This window comes from Oryzias latipes, chromosome 7 (assembly GCF_053564925.1).
Source record: "Oryzias latipes strain Hd-rR chromosome 7, Olatipes_Hd-rR_3.1".
Lineage (NCBI taxonomy): Eukaryota > Metazoa > Chordata > Actinopteri > Beloniformes > Adrianichthyidae > Oryzias > Oryzias latipes.
Genome location: NC_136243.1, coordinates 20,874,927 through 20,897,555, shown reverse-complemented (window position 1 = coordinate 20,897,555; position 22,629 = coordinate 20,874,927). Strand labels below are relative to the sequence as shown.

Sequence of the window (22,629 nt, the reverse complement as noted above, 5' to 3'; positions counted from 1 at the left end):
GTAATCAATCATCACTTTTCATATACAAAAATATAAAATTGGAATATTAGTCAGAATATTATTAAAGATGCCATGGTGCGGGTAAATACTCGATCCTGATTGGCTGCTGGATGTGGATTAAAAGTGATAATCCACACGGCTAAAAAAGAAGTTCCGGTCACATAGCATACATGTTCTATATCACTGCGCTGGCTTCTGTAACCCTATCCTAGGCACTTTAACATTGGGAGTTGGGTCATCTAGACCAGTGTTTTTCAACCAGTGTGCCGCGGCACACTAGTGTGCCGTGGGAGATGGTCAAGTGTGCCGTGGGAAATTGCCCTCATTAACTGATTTAACAACATTTCCCATCTCCAGGATTTCAGCTCTCTGTTCATTCAAACAGGCCCTGATAAAACACTGAGGAGTTAGGAATATAAAAGATCGTAAAATACTTTTTCTTTGCGTTTATTTTATTTTATTAAAGACATTTTGATAAGAATGACGTTACCACGATTCAGCTGCAGCTCCGGCTGTATTTTGGAAAAGTCCCGTCGCTTTAACTGTCTCCACCAATCATTCTTGGGGAGCTTAATCACATGTCATCAGTCTGACCATTCAAAAGTGGTTAAAGTCTTCACTTCCTTGCTCTTGATTTAGCTCGTAAAGTCGCTCAGTTATAACAAAAATACCAGCTAAAGCTCGTCTTTAGCGGTGTAGCTTTGCACAGAATCCGGTGTCAGACCGTGGAACAAGTGAACAAAACAATGAAGCTCCGAAAAGCGATCTTTTGCCGTTTTATGCACTACATTTCCCATGATGCATTGGGTTGTGAGAGTGACAGCGCACAAGGAGATCTGTTGTTAAACGTCTTGAAACCAACAAACACACATTAAACTGTTTTTAAATCTTCTGACTTAACTTTTATTGCATCTTTTAGAAAAAAACAGCTGCAGTTTCCAGCTTTTTCTGTAACAATTATCTCAAAAATGCATGTGAGATTGTGGAGGGGCTGTAGATCAATACAGACTGAGTTTCTCCTTTTTTTTTTAATTTTTGGATGCTGGTGTGCCGCAGGATTTTTTTTAAGGTTAAAGTGTGCTGTGGCTCAGAAAAGGTTGAAAAACACTGATCTAGACCCACTAGACAGTGCGCTGAACTTTTTTTCTTCAATGATTTGTGATCTTCACTGGTGTCCATGGATTACATGAAATCGTTCCACCTTTATCCACCTTCATCAAGGTAGGGAGAACACGTCAATGTAAGGGTGGGTTCATCTAAGATAGCACAAGGGTTAACCGTTGTGAGGTTCACAAATCATTGAAGAAAAAAGGTTTAACGCACTGTCTACATGACCCAACTCCCAATGTTAAAGTGGCTAGGATAGCACAAGGGTTAAAACAACCTTTTACTTCATCATCTGGACAAAAACAAGCGGTAAGAGGTGAACTTTCTCTGAACTGACGCTTTATATAACACATAATGACAATCAGCGCATTTATCACCTTCTTTTGCTGCTGCAGTCAAGCCGGGGATCACATCACACCTGAGCCAGGGGTGTCCGTGTCCCTGTGGTGTGGGTTCTGGTCCTTGCCCCTGGGTGCTGGGCCTCGCCAAATTTCCAACTGTTGCCCAGCCTGGTCGGGCCATCTTTACAACACCCCTCGTGGGCCCCCATTTTCCCCTGGGTGCCCCCCTCCTAGGCGGGGACGGCTGGCCCCTGCCTTGCTCCTTCCTGGACCAACCGTGGGCCTGGTGGGTGGCTGTGTGGAGCGCGGAGCGGGTCACCCTTGGGGTGTCCTGGCTCGTACCTGGGGTTGGGGTGGGGGGATGCCCAGAACTCCTGGGTGGTGATGAGGTGCTTGTCTGAGGCTGTGGGCACACCCGGCGTTGGGCCCTCCCGGCGTTGGGCCCTCCCAGCGCGGCGGCTGCTCTCCTGGTTGGGGCGGGGCTGCGCTCTCTGTCCTCCCGTGCCTCCCTGCTCTCTGGCTCTGGGGGCCCCGCCGCGGTCCTGCTGGCCCCGGCCTGGGTGGCGGATGTGATCGCCCGGGGGGCGGTTGTTCTCTGCTTGCTGCCGTGTGGCGTTGGGGGGTTCTGGCTGCCGCGGCTGCTGCGGCGGGGGTCTTGGTGTGGGGATGGCTGGGCACCCTCCCTCCTTCTTTTCACATTCCACCATCCATTTTAGAAGAACATAAACACTCAATTGAGCACAGTTGTTAGCTCATCTTTGCACTAATAGTTTTTGTGATTGAATGAAATATTTCACACTAGTTGGCTTGAAGGCGTAAGTATGCATGTGTGAACACTATCTGTATTGTGTACATGTTGACATGTGGACATTTTTGCAGCTAACAGGTGGGTTTATAACATTTGAGTGTGTGTGTGGAGTGGACAGGCCCCGCCCTTTGAGATTTGTATTACATCTGAATCTTACCGTAATGATAAACATCCAGTAGCTTGTTGCTTTATGCTGCTTCTTGGTTTGACCCCCCCACTCCTATAATCACCCTCCTATCCCCCCTCTCTAACATCCCTCTCTTTTCTTCCCTTCTTTCCTTTTCCGTCCGGTCCAACACAAAAGATTTTCAAATATGATTAAAATGAATAAAGTTTGGCCTCGATTACAAAAGGGGTTTATTCAGATATACCTCTGGTTTGTCAGAAGATTAATAACCCCTGTTGTTAAAGTAAAATATGTCCAACACAAGAGGCCTTCAGCTCTCATCTGTTTGCCCAGCTGTTGGACAGGACAAAAAAAAAGGTCGGTGCCGGCTTAGCTGGCCAAGTGGCGCGTTGTCATGGTAACGGGACAATGCGCCAAACCACATAACAAATAGTCTGCTTTTTGTGAAAAGACCTATCCACACCGAAAAAATAAGAATAAAATCCTAAAAACTGAATAGTTTTTCTTTTATAAGTGACCATGATATGGGCGGGATAATTGTCTTTAAGTGTGCATTATCAGAAATTAACATAGGCTTCCACGGCGTGCATTATTTCTGACAATACAGACTTTGTCGGCCATCAACCCTTACTTATAAGATGAAAACAAATTAAAGACAAAATATCAGGGTTAACTAGAAAAAAATAGACTGAATTATCCAAGTTACAAGAATCCTGAAAGAATCTTAAATACTAGTCTTTTTGTGGCTGATTAGAGGACAGACCACATATGCCGACAAAAGTAAATATCTTATGCATGACAAAATTTCAGTCCTTACCAAAAAAAGTTCATATAAGTTTGGATCATTTCCTAATATGCTTGTTGCCATTGCCACCAAATTATTCTTATTATTCTTAATTTGTTTTCAATCAGAAACCATCTATATTTGGTGTTTCAACAGCCCTGAGTCCCAGATATTTGCTCTGTTTGCAAATCTCTAAGCAGGGGCTGGGGCTGTAAACAGCTCCGGTCTACTTCCCTGACGTGTCTGTGAGCCGCGACTCTAGTCTCGTGGGTCGCGACTCGCGAAAGCTTGAGCTGTGAGCTGTGACCCGCGAGCTGGCTCACTAAAGCTTCAATATAATTTTTGCCTTAAATTGAGCGTCGCAGCGGCTTTTGGGCTTGTAAATTCAGAATCAGAATCAGAAATACTTTATTGATCCCACATGTGGGTATTTTCTTTGTCACCATAGCAACTGACAGCAGAGGAAAAAAAAAGACTTAAGGCCTGTTCACACCGGGACGAATTTCGCCGGCGATTTTCGCCGACGTTTAACGCCTCGTGACTAAACAAAGGGCACCAATGTGAGTGTGCACACCGACGCGAAAAAACGCCACGCGCCGAAGCGTCAAAAAAAAAAAAAAACGCCTCGGGTTCGTTTTTTTTTTTCTACGCGTTGCGTCGAAATCTATTCAACCAATGAGAATGGCGCTTTTGCACACGTGTCTGGAGCTTCTGAAGTTACAGTAAAACACAACTTGACCACACATACCAGCGAAGAAGATAGACGCCAAGTAGCGTCTACACCGCCGTGAAGAAATAATGACGGACATTATAAAATATCCCCTTACCAAGTACCAGTTGGAGCTACTGATGCTTGAAATATTCATGTTTTCTTTGTATGATTCTGACAAGCACGTAAATTCTTGCTCTCTTCTTCTGAGTGAAAAGCGACTTTAAGAATCGTAAAGTTGCGCAGCGCCACCTTGTGTACAGGAGTATTTCTGTTTACATTAAGCGCCATCTAATGTCAGGGAATGAAATTGCATGTTCGCTCGGCTCATCGTCAGCGAAAATCGCCTGGGTGTGAACACAAAAAACGTGGCGAAAAACGCTGCCGAATAACGCCTGGCGAATATTCGTCCCGGTGTGTACGGGCCTTTAGAATGATATAAAAAAACAAGAACAAAGAAAATGTAGCATTAATGCAAACATCAAGGTAGTCAGCTGCGACCCACGAGTGGCTCTGCGCGCGGACTTCTGCCGTGGAATGCTTATTGATATCATGTTGACAACCACAGTTTATTATAACAGCATGACAGTAGAAAAGTCACGACTATAACCTCCTCTGCTGCAGTGCGTGCTCTGTTACCACGACAACGTATGCACTGCGTATCAAATAGGTAGTAGTCTGCTTTTCGTGAAAAACTATTTCAACTTAAAACATATTTATGAAAATACTAATATTTGATCTTATTCTTTTCCTTCTGCAATTAAACTATTAACGGAGTTAACCAAGTATTTAAGTACGATGCTGATATACTTTGTTACCTGAAGCGGTAGACAGAATGCTTTCCCCCCTTTTGTTGTCAGCAGAACTAAGAAACGGTAAATAACGTATCTATGGGTTCAAGACCAATGATCACATGATTTGGGGAATAAAACTGAATGCATAATGTTTCTCTCAAAAATGATTCCCCAAAATTAATACAACAATTGCACCACGCATGAAGTAAACAACTAAATAACTCACTATTACTAATTTAAACTGTTTTCTTAAATGTTATAAGTGTAAAAAATCAAATCTAAAAGATTCTGTCATTTTAGATGATAGATATTTTGGTTTAAATAATTGCTTTATCTTCAGTAGAAGCCTTTCAATAGTGTTAACGTTTAGTTCTTGATAGCACTAACACCCCAAAGGACAAAAGCAAATTCACAGAAAAAAAAGAATGATGGTGAAGGGTTGTGAACTTTCACACATTTGGTGTGAGGAACCTGCTTTCAGGTTCTGTCTCCTTTTCTGACACAATTCAGACTGTGAAAAACAAACCAAAAACAACTCTATTACTTCTCTGTAAACTGTTAAATTAACCATCAGCATACAAGATGTGTGTTCTATTAGGTTTAGGGAGGTCATATTCTTCTACACCAATTATGGACCATGATTTGTTATCTGATGTTCAGTCATGTTGGAGTAGAAGGGGTCCATCCCCAAACTCCTCCATCAGATTACCCGTTAAAGACGTGTGCTTTGTCTCTTCAGACAATATGTCTCTGATGCTCCAGTGGCATCTACCGGTAATTGAAGTACCACTCTGGAGTCATGTATCTCTGTTGATAGGACTGATCTGCCACAAATATTTATTGGGGCAATTACGGTAAGGGTATTTAAATACAAGAGAAAAAAAGAGAAATAAGATGAAGCTGGGTTCTTTATTTCATCCAGTATATTTGTGTCTGATCATCTTTTTTTTTATAACTTCTGTAATTAATGATTTATCTGTATTTAATAGGTGAGTTATGTTGATTCGCTGTAGCAACCCCTGAAGGGAAAAGCTGAAAAGAAAAGACAAAGTGATTGAGAGCAGGGTTCAAACTGTTCTACCATGGTTTGGATGGCAAGAGGAGCAGAGTTGGACTGATCCTGGCATTTTGCTGAAAAAATTCTGGAGGTGAAGAGAATGTCATGAGGTGAAGAAAAAGAGTTGAAGAATTGATGTTGATGGGAAAGTTTGTTTTTTAGGACAAACAGATGGTGGGAAGCTTTGATAAAAAGATGGAAATGTCAGTGGTGAATATATTTTCCAAAAAACAGAGGACAATATGATCTCAAATCAGTGGTGGGCGAAGAACACAGGTTGATCAAATCTCATGCAGATGTCATGATCTGAAAGAGCGCAGTGACTGCAACAATGTGGCCGGGGCAGTATAGTCAGCCGTGATAGGACGGTGGTGTGTAGAAGGACTCTGGTAGTGAGAAAGATGAAGAGCCACAACAGAAAAACAAGTTTTGGAAGCTAAATAATAAAGATTGCTGTTTGTTTTTTAGGGAGGAGTTAAATCTGGCTTTGATAAATCAGGGGATTCTCTCAGATGACTGAGCAGCAACACCTAAAGTGATCAGGAAGACTGGGAGGAAGATACTTGCTGAATAAAGAAAACAAATAAGGAGAATTGGTGGTGGAATCAAGAAACTTTGAAAGTATGTGAGAGGAAAATGTTAGCTGAGAAAGCGTGGGACACAGAGAGGACAAAAGAAAGAAAACAGGAACACACAGAGATGGAGAACAAAGTGAAGGGGGGGGGGGGGGGGGGGTCAAATGAAGGGCATCTGAGGACTTGATAGGTTGGACACAAAAGAGGTAAAAGTGGATTTGTACAAGTTGGCAAAACAGAGTAACAGAGATGGAAATAACGTGCAGCAGGTTATGGAGGATCAATGACAGGGATGGAAATGTAGTGACAGATTTCACAAGTGTGATGGAAAGATGACGATCTTTGAAGAGCTGATAAATGAGGAAAATGTTAGAAAGCCAGAGGTTTCTGTGGTGAAGCAGGAAATAGAAAGCATCAGTAAGGATGAAGTGAGAAAGATGTTGAAGAGGAGGAAGAGTTGAAAGGCAGTTGGTCCTGACAACGTATCAGTGGAGATGGGGAAGTGTTCAGAAGAGGTGACAGTAGGGACTGGGTTGTTTAACAAGATCTTGGAGAGTTAGAAGATGCTTTAGGCGTGGAGAAGTGCTCTGGTGTCCATTTTTAAGACCAAGGGAGAAGTGCTGAAATCTGGAAACTACAGAAAATAAAGCTGATGAATCACATGAAGGAAATTATGAGAAGTAATAGTAGAAGCAAAGCTGAAGTTAGAAGTGAGTATGTGTGAGCAGCAGTATGGTTTCAAGCAAAGGTGAGTCTGATGCAAAGACTGACAGATGAAGTTAGACAGGAACTGTGGACCATGATCAGCGTAAAAAAACATGTTGGGTAACACCATTACATTTTTTACATATGGGTAATCTATCTCGTGACAGTTTTTTGTTGTTAAAATGCCATTTTCTGAGTGATAAACCCACTTCATTACTATGAATTAATTAAATAAACTGTACTAACCAAACCCACCTCTGTTGAGCTGTAAAGGGACTGTCAGAAAGGGAAATATGGGTGGATAAACAGGATAAGGGATTATAATAGGTTAAGGCTGTGTTTTTTTCAAGGTAGCCAATCAGAGGCAATGTTGGTTTACATGAAAGTCAGGACACTCGTCACACACACATCAAATTGTAGAGGCTGCTGAAAGAGGTGAGAGCAGCTGAAAATCAAAGACGTCCCATGCAGTAGGACTGAATGACTCAGTTGTGTTATTCTGAATTATTTTTATTTTAAATTTACATTACACTTCTGAACAAATTATATACCCTTGAGTAGATGCACTTTACACTTTTCATTTAATTCTTTATATTTCATGACCCAAAAAAAAGTATGTAAACAGTATCACAGTGCATCTGAAAGATAACTGACAACTATTATAATAATTTAATAACCTTAATCTTTTTTTTAAATATTTCAAGTTAAACGTAGCTTTTCATATTTGAACATGTGCACATCACATTCAATCTTGTTTGCGTCTTATACAAAGGGGAGTCAGAGTCTACAAAACTTATGATGTGAGTCATCTGCTGTGGGTATAGTCATACAGTCTGCTCCAAAGCTGAAAATCTCCTGAGGACAAGATGTTTTCTATTCAAAAGAAAGATGTTTAGCGATTCAATAAACTTTCAATTTATTCCTGCGTCTTCCTGATCATATTCAGCTTTATAAATAGTGGATTAGAGTTTGTATTTAAACAGTATTTTTGTGCAAACGGATTTGAATTTGAATCTATTTAATTGTTACATAAATAGTTTGTCCTGATTTAGAGGCTTGCTTTCAAAATAAGATTAGGAAAATCATTGTCGAGTTTCCAGCTAATGTGCTGACAAATACGATTCTGATCCAACAAGAAGAAGACATTTGTCAAAGACTGATATAGGGGGCTTTTATCTGCACCGATGGCAGCAGCACAGCTCAATTCAAGGGATAATCATATCTGCTTCAAGCCTCATGAACACTCCTGCTACATCATCACTGTGGTTATTTAAAGTTATCTTAGCATTTTGGTGCCAAATACCTTTGCATTTCGGTAACAATACATGTTTAAATCTCCTAATTCAATTCTATCAACAAAATGCATTCTGGTATAAATCCGAACTAAACATATACTGATAATCGTATAGAGATGATTGACTTTTAATGAATTAAAATGTGGTTTATGTCTTTTTTTTCTTGTGGTTCTGCCAATATTTGCCCAAAATTATGACCAAAAGGTCAAGAATGCATTTAGATACTTTTGTCGCAATTTTTATTTGTTGTTGTTGGAGGGGAAAGCACAAAGGTACTTTTTTGGATTACATATAATGCTTCTTCCTCAAAACCATTGAATGAAGATAAAAACTTTTGTTAATTTGATGGGAATGTTCCTCAGTCTAACCCAGGTTATTGTACCAGAGCGTTTATAGAAAACTAGCTTTTCCAGATAGTGCTGCTTGCCTAGCTTGTGTTTTTACAGGAAACTGTACATGTGCAAAGGCAAATGGTCATGTCATGACAAATTTAAAGCGCTCAAGGAGAATGGATTCCAGCTCCAGCCTGAAAATTCAAAGACCCTGCAGCTATTTTGCACCAAAATGTCATAATGGGGAAAAAAAATGTCAAACCCTTTGAATGTGAACAGCCGGAAACTGAAACAACATTAGGAAATAAGACCCATCTTCCCCATTTCAAGACGCAGCAAGAATCTCTATTTTGGTTGGTATTTATGTATAATCTAGGAATTTGGCATTGTACAAGCACATCATATGTACATATTTGCAAGCAGGCAACAACAATATTAACAGCATGTCGAGCAACTGTAACAGCTAAAACCAGTGTAAATGACCCAGGTGGGAATGGCTAATATTACAAAATACACAGGTACATACTTTTCTAATATGAATAGAATACAATACAATAAAAAAAAAAAAAATCACAGGCAGATCTTTTCACAGTTTTTCTGGTTTGTTCATCCATCTTTTCCCACATTTTCCACTTAAAAGCCTCTCCAGCTCAAAACCTCAAGCCAAGTCTTTGATATGTATGCTCGGTTCATGTTGACCTGCATATTGGTAGAAAAATAAGAGTGTCCAAAACAGCACATTGGCTTTGATGAATATAAAGGTAATTGTAGCCTTTGGCTGCAGCATGACAAGCACAACGTTCTTGTTGCATTGCACTGGTCATTTATTCTGTTCCAGTCTGCATGAAATCATGTGAGGGGTAGGTTCAACCGTTCTGCACTTATTCTGGGAGGTTGGAATCATGTCTTGTACTGTAAGTAGCTTATCTCATCCTGTACCATCCGAACTGTTTCAGATCACAAGCTGTCAGATACATCCTGTCTATGAAAAGTTTAAGACAGCCATCCTGCTTTACTGCATTGACTAAAGCACATCTGCTCAAAGGTCTGTTTGCCTCCAAAAATGGTCCTTATTGTTACAGCAGTGAGATTTTCACAAGTAGCTCCATGCGTCATCCGAAAGGAACCCTGCCTTCAAACAGCCCGAGGCATCTTTCATTCTATCTCACATCCCAGTAATTCTCACTTGATTTTCACAAGTTTGCACTGAGGTTTGAAGAATGTTTATGGTAGATAACAGTTGATATCATTAGACTGCTTTTATACACCTGTCATTTAAACCTCTTTTTTGTTTTCTTTTTAAGATTTGAAATTTAAAAATGACAACCACAGGTTGAGTAGTTTACTTTACCAGTGAAGATCACAAATCATTGAAGAAAAAAGGTTCAGCGCACTGTCTAGTGGGTCTAGATGACCCAACTCCCAATGTTCAAGTGCCTAGGATAGCACAAGGGTTAAATCAACTGAGATTCTTTAATTAGTGTGAACACCCTGCTTTCATTGAACACTGAGGCAGTCTGTGAACATTGAACCGATTGAGTAAAAACACAGGTTATCAACTAAAAGTTAGACTTTATTTTTTTATTAACTTGCAAGAAAATGCTGGAAGAAAGACTTTTAGTAATGAAAAGTTCAAACTCTGACAACAATGATGATAGCAATAGTCTTTATCCTCCATTTAGAGCTAAAGAGGTAGAAATGATTCTTTGTGGTTGGCGACGATTTGCATTTGAGAGCAGGTCAAAAGTAATCTAAGTGTTGCTAGACATCGCTTTAATATAACTGAGCTGTTTTTGAAAATCTACTACTTAAGTGCAATAGCTGAGTGAAAAAAGGCAGCTTTATTCTTTATGCAGAGTTAATAACTGCTGGAGCACTTTAGTCCTTAGCAAACAATGATAAAAGCCCTGTACGCATGAGGATCTGACCCTCCAGCCACGTGCAGTGTTAAAAGCCCAAGTTGCCTGTTAGTTCAGATGATAATGATAACTTAGATTTTTCCACAGTCTCCTTGAGTGTAACCCAAGGAGTGGGGCAACCACAAAGACCTGATTGTTTTAGCATGATATATTATGGCAGTCAGAGAGTGAAAAAAAAAAAAAGGTCTGTGTTAAGGTAGTTTGTGGGAACTGAATAGAGCAGTCCTCTCCCCTCTAAACACAAAATAAAGAAGAATCATGAAAACCACAGTATTCAACCAGCCCATGTAATCGAATAGATCAGCTTTATCTTGTATGTCTAATCTCATTTTGTTCCCCAGTTTGGTGACTTATGCTGCCAGAGGAAAACAGAAAAAGTGCTTTGGGGCAAATACTGCCATGAAGCTCATTTTCCTTCATGGGCGTTTTCTTTCAGAACAATGTTGGCATGTGCTGAGGAAAAGCTTCCCCGTTGTTACAGTTTTAATAAACTACAGGCAGTAAAAGCACTAAAGGCAGGTGTTCAATGTTCATGCATAGCCGTGACATACTAGATCCTGCTCCTTTTTTTTTGGTGGGAATAAATAAGTGTTAAAAGCCCATTTTAGAGTTCCCTTTTGTGCTGAATTCTGTCAAAGAATTGCTGCTATTCTTTTCCTCATTGCTGCATATACGTAGTTATGCCAATAAAGCAAAAAGAAGCATTTTAGAAAAATGCACAAGATTTGAAAAAAAAAAGTTCCTCTGATCTGACTTTAATTAGTTAAAATTGTTGGACTGAGGAAAAAACCTCAAAATCTGTGGTAATATGTAAGCTATTAAATAAGCTATTTGATAGAATTTAAGAAGCTGTTAACCTTTTCCAGAGATATCAAGAAGATATCCCAATAGATTCGTAAATTGTTAAATCACATACTCCAACATGACTAGATTTAACTATACTTTTAATAACCCATAAATTGTCATACTGAGAATATCCATAAGCACAATAAATAAATAAATACATAAAAACAAAAATAGAATGGCATAATTACTACTATGCCTGCATGTTTGTCCAGCTCCATCTACCTCTTATTGTCTTTGTCCAGCTGTCTGAATGAACCACACTTCAGGCTTTTTTATATTTTATAAGAATTTTCAGGTTCTGTAAATAATTACAAGGTAATTTACTACTGGTGAGAGTTGCAAGTTTGTAAGTCTTTTTTTTAAGATTAAAAAAAATTAATTGACAGAACTGGCACGTCTTCTTTGTGAGGCATCAATACAAGCCTCTGGCCACACTTTACAGGTAACATGGGGGTGATAAAGCAGAATCTTACCCTGTATGCATTTTTTTTTAAATCTTCTCAAATCGGTTTCGTTTTTTCATTTTTTTATGAATTTCCTTTTGTTTAGTTCATTGCTTTAGAAAAAGGTGAGCAGTAAAAACTTTTTTCTGTTGGAAAATGAAAACAACTAAGTGGTCCTTTTAGTTTGCATGCATATTAAAATACATATACATCAACAATCATAAAAAGCACATAAAGGGCTGTTGAGGGAGTCAAAAGTGTCAGTGTCCCTTCCTCTATCTGAAAAAGCAAACATCAAAAATAAAAATGCATTGAAATTTGTCAGTCTTGTTTCCTCGATACTGATTGTTAAGATAAGATATTTCTTTTTTTTTTTTGCTTGTAACTTATTTAAACCCTAATGTTTACATTTGTGAACAGTTTGGCTTTTGTATTGTCCTATTTTGACTTTTAACTTCTTTTGTTTGCTGTTCTATCCTTTTTTATTCTTCTTCGGCACATATTTGAGGCATGACACAAGCTTGGATTTTCCAAAATCATGACACTTCTGAGGTCTCTGCTCATCTTTATGTTTGATATGTTTCACGTTTTTTTCTTCTATTTCTTTAAATGTCTTCATGGTTCAATTGTCTTGCAGTGTCTTTTCTGTTCACTTAAAGGAAGTCGCTCTGCATTTCATTAGAGAGCTGACTGACAGCCATCTCGCTGTGCAGAGATCCTTTCAGGATTCTGGCTGTTTGTTGGGGGCTATAGTCTCCACAATTTTCCCTGGCACCCGTGTCTGTTTCAGGGCAAGGACAGTGTCTGCAGGTCCTGTGATTCTCAGGTAGTCCATTGGACAACCGGGTTGAATTGCACTCTTCATTATGAGACTGTCTACATGTTCCCTTCTGTGCAGAGCTGTGCCAGCACACACATCCAAATAGTGTGCTTCTGCATTTGGCCACATCCCGACATAGTGACTTGCGAAAATTGGGTTTGAACGCCAGGTAAACAACTGGATTGTAAATGGTGGAGGACTTGGCAAAGATAGCTGCCAAAGCAAAAGCCATGGGTGGCACTTCTGTTGAGTTACCAAATGCTGCCCACATGGAAACCACAGCATATGGACTCCATGCTGTCAGGAAACCGATGCAAACCGCCACAGAGAGCTGCAAGGGTAGAACAAAATGCTCAAAAACAGTTTTCATATCAGTCAAAAACTCATTTCATGGCTAATACATGAGTGGTGTAGTATAATGCAAAGTCAGAATAAGTATTTACCTTAACAATAAGTGCATGAGCGTTGGTGATCTTGTTCTGTGGTGACATATGCTGCTGTACAGCCTGCCGAGACCCTCTTACTGTCAGCAGGATGAACGTGTAAGACAGAAAGATGACAGTGCAGGGCACAATGTAGCAGAAGAAGAAGAGGCAAATGATGTAGCTCATAGCTGCAGAACTTTGGCTGGGAGCATGCCAGTCAATGCAGCACGCTGTTCCATAAGGTTCAGCCCCGTACTGCCCCCAGCCTGACAATGGACCAACAGCAAACACTCCAGCGTAGCACCAGACACAAGCCACCAGCAGGCAGGCATGGCTGTATGAAAACTTGTTACCTGTAAAGAACATAATAATGCAGAGTTTCAAATGAACACCACACCAACAACAGACTGCTGAAACATGTAGCAACATGGAGACACATTCACCAAGAAATGTTAAAAAATGTTGCATTTGCTTTCAGCCATCGGATAAGCTTAGGGAGAAGAGTCAGTTTCCCGAAAAACAGAAAATTTCTATTGTCCATTGGCCATGCATATTTGACCTCAGGCATGTTCCTGATTAGAAGTCACATGGTCTGCAGAGATGTTCGAGTGGATTTAATTATTGAAATATATCTAGCAACTCAAGAACAAACAAAAGCACAGGACATTTGCTTGGGGGGGAGAACATGTGAGATAAACCACAACAGAAATACAGATAGAGAAGAAGAGCTCCCCACTGCTTTAGACCTGTGCACACAAAATCATAGCAAAAAGTCACATCTGTTCTATTGGGTGACCATTGCTCTAAGCATCTGCCTGAAAGCACATTTATCCATGAATGGAGCACCTTTTTATCTTTCTACATCAAAGCTTTTGTTTAAATTACCAATGTCAATGATTGTGTAGCAGAAATTGTAAAGAGTGAATCTCTTGCTCCTTGTATATTTTTTGGAAGGATTTCGTGATTTTCCATGTTTTAAACATTACAATCTGCAATGTTGTAGAGCTCTAACTTGCTATTGTACTTGTACCAAAGTATGAATAAGAGGATCCACGGGGAAAAAAAAAAACATTGAAGCAGTCCTCTCTAAATCTGCTGTAATTGATTTAAGCAAGGACTTCTTCAGTGCACAATCGGAGGAGGACGAGAACACAGGCAGTCTTATCTGACACCACCCAGCCTCTTCAGCAGGATGTCAGTTCCTTTTAGTCTTCAAGCTGTGGGTGAGAGGAAGTGATTACACCCAGTGGCACTCATGGAACTGTGTGGCGCTAAGGCAGCATAGTTAGTTATTATAGATGGCTTTTATTTGATGTGAAGCATCTCTGCTCTCATCAAAAAACTCAAGCTATTAATGTGGCTTATCGAGGATCCACAGAGGGAAACTAATTTCAAAGAAAAGTGTATTAAAACAGTATGCGCTCAGATATTTTAACGGGAGATACACCAACTCTTTCTGATTTCATCATCTCAGAAATGATCGGTTAGGCTCTCATAGAAACTGCTCAAATGATACCAACCCTCTCTTTTGAATCCATAAACCTTATTGCATTGAACTCGTTTGAATAATTGCTCATTTATACATTATCTAAGACAATAAATAACTTTTGGTGGCATGTTGCGCCTGGGGTAATACAATACATAATGGTGGTCGGGAACTTCAATGATGTTCGCCATCTAAGAGCCGTGAAATAAGATATTTTTATAATTAATACATAAATGTACGGAAGAGAATTAGGGCCACGGAGAAAGAAAAAAAGAAAATTCTGACTTTAATCTCAGAGTTCTGACTTTAATCTCAGAATTCTGACTTTAATCTCAGAATTATGCGCTACTGCCGCATGTGAGCCATCCTTCAGCACTGCAGAGTCCGAGGAGCTGCAGGAGTGAAACCAACAAAATTGAGATCTGTAAGTGTCTTTTTGCACGCTCAAGGCTTACCGGAGGAGGTCATTTTGCTAATGGATGAACGGAAGGTAAGTAAAAAAGAAACGGTTTTAAACTGGATCTTGTAAATGAAAAGGCAGCAGGCTATGCTAGCATTTTGCAACAGCCATGCGGGGCTTTGCATTGCTGCTGCAAAAAGGGCTGTGTCTAGATGTATTTAGCACCCCCCATTGTCATGCCTGTTTATATCAACAACTACCTTGTAATCTCGTTTTTTATAGCCTTCAGAAAATTCTTTCTACATTTGTCAAACAGATTGTCGTGTTTTACTATGCATGACACCCACCGATCTTTACACTCCATTAATAACATTCAGTTTTCAGCCTTCTCCTCGCGTGACACTTTCTCTCTTTCTATTATCTCATTGCCAAACAAACACTCTGCAAACGACAGTCCCCCGTCATTGAATCATACCCTTTCATAACATTTAATACGATATAGTTTTTGTTATTCTGTATCTGCGTGAGTTTAAATAAAGTTCAGGTGGTGGAAGTCACGTGACACCTCAGAGTAGTGTTGCGTATCCATGGCAACCGCCGTTTCTTCTTTGTGGAACAGAGAACCGCAGCAATGTGTTTACTATGTTCAAAGCACATTAGCACCCACATTAGCGAATCTATCGACACCGCTACAAACTTTACAGGGTACAGTTTATTATATTTCTACAGGGCGGGGTTTATCTGTTTTTTTCGGGAGTGGTTTTTTGAAGCACCGGAAAGCTTGAACGTCACGTCATTATGTTCGTAGTTCTGCAGAATCAGATGATTGACTCTTTTGTAGTCTACTATTTCCTCTCAGCTGCATTTTCATAGTCTGTTCGGATTACCTACGAAAACAAGATAATTTAACTGTTATAGAAACAATCAAGTTTTATTTCATTCTGTTCTATTTTATCCATTTTATCTAACTTTTGTTTTTTGTTTGTTGCTATCACTGCTGTCAAATGATCTTGATTTTTATTTATTTTGTCGTTTTTTTTCTAATTTATATATGCAATGGTACATATCTGAGAAAACCTGCAGATAACTGACATACCTTTTTTCAGTATTTCCATAATAGATGCGTCAAATGCATCTGTTATGGAAATACAGACCTACCTTTTTAATTTAGCTTTTAGTTGAATTTTAGGAATTTATTTGATATTTTAATTATTTATTTTCTCTTTTTACTGGTTTTATGTGTGTATGTATATACATTTATTTATTTGTATTTATTTTATTTATTTTTAATTTTTTAGTCACACCATTTTATATGTCTATTATGGTTTATGTAATTATTTGTTTCTTGTTCATGTTTTAAATATATTTCAATTTTAATTTTATTTCTTTTACATTTTATTTGTAACTCCAGTATGTTCCTCTGAGGGACCCTCCACATCGGTGACTGACTCTTCTCAGTGAACAGGGTCGTTGCAATAGGATCTCCCGGGTCTGACTCTTTTGATCGGATCTGGGGGGTTCTGTGGTAGTGTTCTCCGTGAACTTGGGTGGGGGGTCACTGATGTGGACATGTCCCCAAAATATTGTTTCCCCACTTCAGGAGGAAGCCAGGTCTCTACATTCCATAATTTTATCACTTTTTTATCATGGTGTGTCTCTGTGTGTGTGTTTTTTGCATAGCACTTTGAGTGACATGTGTTGTTGTTAAAGTGCTATATAAATAAAGGTTGATTTGATTTGATCAAATGATAGTAGAAAGTATTAAATCAACTAAATTTCCATTACATGATTCATTTAAATCCTTATGAAATATTCCGTCGCTTGCGTTACATGTATTAGTTCTGCCCTTGTAAATAATGTTTGCAACTCCTATTTAATTTACCCATATGGTAAAAAAGGTATTTTTGACGTAATACTTAAGTAACTCATCTTTGTCATGTGCTTTATCGATATCTTATGATTCTTAATTCTGTCTGATAAAAGCTAGGAACCGGATATTGATAAATCATGTAATAAAATGGTTATAGTATAACGGGGTGGGATTATATAAGTTCGCTTCCTTCCACTCCCTTTCAAGCAATATTTATTAATATGTCTAATTATCCTAAGTTTGATTAGTTACTGTATGAATGTATAACTGATGATTATATTGCTGTTGTGTATTATTTCTACTTAATTGCTTGAAATAAACCATTTCAAAAAAATTAAAATAAAAAATTCATACAAAAACATTTTAGAAGAAAAACCTTTATTCATACATTTTTTATAGAAATATTATAGTTTATAATTTTTAACATAGCAACCATTTATCATTGTTAAGTTATGCATATAATAATAGGGAACGAATTAAATAAGTTTGCTTCTTCCCTTCCCGTTTCAAGCATTAACGGTTTAGTTTGTATTATGACAAGTAAGATACAAGGATGTATACTCACAGATTGTGACTTGTTTTTATTTATTTATATTGGAATACTTTATACAAGTTATCTCATATTTGCTTTTATGCATTACCTTGCTATATAGGTGAGATCATCATGTTTGCAGAAGTGTGTGGTGTGTCCAACTATGTTTCACCGGAAGGTGGAGGTGAAACCCTTGGGGGGTAACCAACTATCTTTGCCTCTTCCCAGCATTAGCATGAGAACTTGCGTGTTAGCTGTGTCTAGACTTGAATCGAAGTACACTCTGTGTTAGTTATCCGTGACAAAAGGCTTTGCAGGTCCGAAGATTGATTTTTTTTGATTTATTGATTTATTTCAAGCATTGTAGTCAAAGCAATAAAAAAAAAAAATTTACACATATTTATCAAACTCATTACAGAAATGATGAAATGCATAGATTAAAAAGACAGAAAACAAAACAAAAATGTCATTTAAATCACATTTGCTTAATTAAATACAGTGATCATTAACTGAAGTATAAGTAGAGTTTGATTTATTGCTTGAAAAGGAGTGGGAAGAAGCAAGCTTATATAATCCCACCCAAGATGATGTGGGAAGGCTGTGAAAAGACAGACATGTCGCAATTAATGTTTTCTGATCGCGCTGAAGCTGTGCTTTTATGTTTCCCCCTCACTTTAGAGCACAGCGCATGTGTAACTTAGGGAAAACCCAACAAACGTAATAAAGGAGGAAGCGACAGAATATGTGCCAGAGTGGAGAGAGCTTGTTGCTGGGTATTATCTCTGTTCGTTCTCCTCGTAAAAGGTACCTTGGTCTGTTGTCTTTCTTTCCTTAAGTTGTTATTCTGATGTTGTATGTAGGTTGGTTTAACCCAACAATTGATATATGTGCTGTTCCTGTGTTGAAGGAAGCATGTTCCAATTGACCATGCTTGAAACAATAAACTGAAATTAATATTGTTTCTAACAACTGCTTTTAACTTAGAATGGTCTTATTTTCCAATATAAACTTGTCACAGCTGCACAATGACGTACTGGTTAGCAGGCGTGCCTCATAGAAAGATGGCTCTGGTTCAAATCCCAAAAGGGTCCTTTCTGTGTGGAGTTAGCATGTTCTCCTGGATGCATCAGTGGGTTTTCTGCAGCTTCTTCCATCAGTCCAAAAAAACGTGATTAATGTAAAGTGTGTGAATGGTGATTGTGTGTGTGTGTTGTCTCTGTCCGAGAGCTGCATCATCCTCCAAAGCGATGACATCACGGTCAATCTGCACAAAAGAAAAATAAATTGATAATACTAATCATTTTTAAAAAGTAAATAAGTATTATTTGATGTCACACAGTAAAAATATAAGAAAATAACTATCTACTTTGTCTTAAAATTAAGTCTTGGCACCTGGAGTTCCATCTTTTTTTTCCAAGAAAGATTTGAAATCCAGATGCCAAGACTCAACTTCAAGACATCACCTGGATAAATGAGAACTTTCACCAACATGGAGCCTCCATATTGCTGTGCGCAAACATTTGACATTTGATACCTGGGAGAAATCAGGTGCATCCAAAATCCTGATCTACACTGAGTCAATTATCGGATTTATTTTGGAGAACTACCTGATGATGTTGCATTGAAACTGTCCCTAACTCTCAAAACTACACCTGTCAAAAAATTAAAGTATATTCTCTGTAAACATTGTAGCAGCATTGATAGACATGAAGTGGTAACGCTTTCTTTTGCAGTACAGTACTTACAGTGTATACTTATAGTGTAACTACTTGGTACTTACAGGGTATTCATATGGTACTTTTTATGGAATTTACTGGGTACTTACAGGATATTTACATGGTACTTTTAATGACTATATCAAAGTTGTTATGCTTTTTATGTCAATTTGAGCTTGTATTGGGATTTTTATTGCAGTTACCACCCCTGAAGAAGTCCTGCACCGTTACCAAACTCTGCTGAAGGAATTTCGACGGACAAACAACACGACCCTCACATGTGGCCAGTGTAATATGGACAAAAATACAATAGATTTGACTGCAACTATTGCAGAAATGACTTTGGTTGGAAAAGGTGAGAATCTGGGGCCATTTCCTGTTTTCACGGTGGGTGACAAACTCATGAGCTATGCAAAGGAGTGTGAATCATTTCTGGAACAACACAAAACTCTGGAAGAAAAGATAAATAATATGAAAAATAATCTGTTCTGTGGAATGCTCCTTTTTACTGTTTTGTTGAGAACTTAAAACAAATTTCATTGTGATGACACTTTGTATGCTGCAGAAGTGTGTCATATTAAAGATTTTTGTTTTCACTGCTGTCTTGTTTCTCTTTAAATTTGCCACATGTTACAAGAAGTAATCAGGCCAGAATATGTTTTTTCAATGCAGTTACTTCACCCTTCCCAACAAGTTAGCATTGTCTCATTTGGTAAGGTCAGAAGACCAAGTGTGTATGTACACTGTACGGGAAGGTAATACGTGAACATACCCAGCATTTACTACTGAAAGTACCAATTAATAGAGTGGAAATAGGGCTGACTTTCTTTTACAGTCCAGTTTCATTGTACTTAAGGGGTAGTTTCTGTAGTAAATTCATGGTAAATACCATGAAACAAACAACAAGTGCAGACTTAAATTCAGGGTACTTTATTTGTACTTACCTTGTTCTTACATGTGGTTAGTGCCACAAAAGACACCTTTGCACAGCATGTAAATACCCAGTAGGTATATTATAAATACCCAGGATGTACCACATAAGTATGAACCAAATAGTACCACATGTACAAAATAAAGATTGGTGGCCATTACAGTCACCCATACTTAGAAAACACAACAATCTGTCGGATAAAAACAAGTACAGTAGTATTTTCAGAACGTAAATCATCTGTAACCCTTGTGCTATCCTAGGCACTTTAACATTAGAAGTTGGGTCATCTAGACCCACTACAGTGCGCTGAACCTTTTTTCTTCAATGATCTTCACTGGTTTCCATGGATTACATGAAATCTTTCCACCTTTATCCATCTTTGTTATGGTAGGAATAACACGTCAATGTAAGATAGCACAAGAGTTAAATTGTCTTTAAATCTCCAGAAATAAAATGATCAGGTAGCTGAATGTAAACAGGCTGCATGCAAACAAAACTTCAGTGTGCACAAATGCACAACTTGAAACTCTGTGAGACTATGTGGCAGTCACAGATGTTTACCTTGATATTTCAACGGCATACGTACGTTTTAAAATACGTTTTACAGTTACAAAATGCTAGCACAGTATGTCGCGGTTTTATTAACAAATTCCAAATATATAAATCTCTTTTTACTCACCTTGTGTTGTGCTGTTAACACAGTGGCCTCCTCTGGTAAACTTCAAGGACTCAACAAGAAACTTTTCGTTAGTTCCACTCGCCATGTATGACTCCACAGTGCTGCTAATGCTAACTGAATGAAGTAGCTCACAGGCCTCCGTAGTTCTGAGATTAAAGTCAGAATTCTGACTTTTTTCTCAGAATTCTGAGTTTGAAGTCAGAATTTTCTATGCCATTCTTTTCCTTCTCCATGGCCCTAATCCTTTTCCACATAAATGGGATCTAAGACTGGAGATGCAGTATTATCTGATCAAAGCAGAGACAAGAAAAATTCTTTAGCATATAGCTTTTGCTTTATTGGTTTTCACTCAGCCTCGTCATAAATTACAAAATGGTTATAACATTGCACAGCCAATGATTAGTTGAAAAAAAAAATCATTATTTTTTTCAAATGTGACTAATGGATGATGTCTCTAACAAACAAACAAATGCTAATGACCAACATCTTGGCAGATGTGGGAGATAACCCACACTGACCAAAAATATAAACGCAACACTTTTGTTATTGCTCCCATTTTTTATGGTATGAACTCAAAGATGTGAAACATTTTCCACATACACAAAATAACCAGTTCTCTGAAATATTGTTCAGAAATCTGTCTAAATCATTGATAGTGAGCACTTCTCCTTTGCCAAGACAATCCATTCCACCTCGCAGGTGTGCCATATCAAGATGCTGATTAGACAGCATGATTATTGCACAGGTGTGCCTTAGACTGGCCACAAGAAAAGGCCACTCTGAAATCTTCAGTTTTCATAAATAAACAAATCCTCTTAAAATTAAGAAACTGCAGTGATTAAAAAATAATAATTTTGCACCGTCTGCCTTATACTGTGATAAATAATATATCTGTTGTAATTGTTTTTATTTATGACTCCTTTCTTGTGATTTTCTTTGTATTAGACGTCAGTTGTTGTTTTTTTAAGTTCCCAAGTTTAAACCCTATTGTTTTAAATTGTAGTTTAAATCCATTTTTGTTCTTCATTGTTTAACTATTTAACTGTTTTAACTTGGTAGATTGACACAGTCAATTTTGGTTTTTACTTAACTTAAATGCAATTATTAATTGTTTTTCTGATGGTTTTGATGATTTTACCCATGATTTGGAAAGCTTTTTTTGTTGAGTGTCTTTATGTTATTGTTTTCTTTCTCAATCTAATGGTGTTGAAATCTTTATGAGCATAACTGCAGAGCAGTGTAGTATGACGTTACTCAAAAATAACATTTAAACATCTTCACTTGACATTGTGACTTCATAAGTCTAAGCAAAATCTCATTATTTCTTTTATCCAAATAAAAATCATCTGACAACCTCAACCCATGACAATTGAAGCATTTTAACAGATTTCTTGCTTGACAGTTTAAAAAAATCTATCCATTTCTATAAAGCTGTATTTAATAATATAATAAATTGATTATTTACAATTTAATAGATAATTAATTATCATAATAGTATTATTTTGGTCTCATAAATCTGAGTTATTCTAGTTTCATGAGAAAATCATCTGCTTTAAAATATTTACCATTATTAACACATACAGGTTAATATAGAACCTTTTTTTTAACCAGGTAGGTCAACTGAGAACTATTTTTTATTTACAATGACACCCAGGCCAAAAAGACCAGTCAAGATGGAAATGTACAGCAAACTATAAATATTATATACATTACAGCAAAGTGTTACATGATTAGTCTAATAGTTCATGACAAGTATAGCAATCTTGGCTTGTAGGGAGTTTTCAAAAGTGGACAGTGGTTTAAATGGGCTAAGACCTTATTGTCCCTTTTTGGTCAAACTTTGACGTGGTTTAACTTTTGACTTCCGTTCAAGGGGCGTGGACTTTGCTGCAAATGATTAGTTAGTGCTGGTGCAAAACCCATGCAGGG

General features: G+C 38.1%; 1 protein-coding gene across 2 annotated transcripts in view; it reads right to left on the bottom strand.

Moving 5' to 3' along the window:
- Positions 1 to 12,203: 12,203 nt before the first annotated feature.
- The window catches only part of opn7b (opsin 7, group member b), a 108,673-nt gene continuing 98,247 nt past the window's right edge, over positions 12,204 to 22,629 (bottom strand). For both annotated transcript variants that reach the window (XM_078950560.1, XM_004070754.5), the window contains 2 exons: positions 13,106 to 13,440; positions 12,204 to 12,993 (listed from right to left, as the gene is read on the bottom strand). In XM_078950560.1, coding sequence (XP_078806686.1) covers positions 12,496 to 12,993; positions 13,106 to 13,440 — 833 coding nt within the window. In that variant the 3' untranslated portion in view covers positions 12,204 to 12,495. The remainder of the gene's footprint in view (positions 12,994 to 13,105; positions 13,441 to 22,629) is intronic.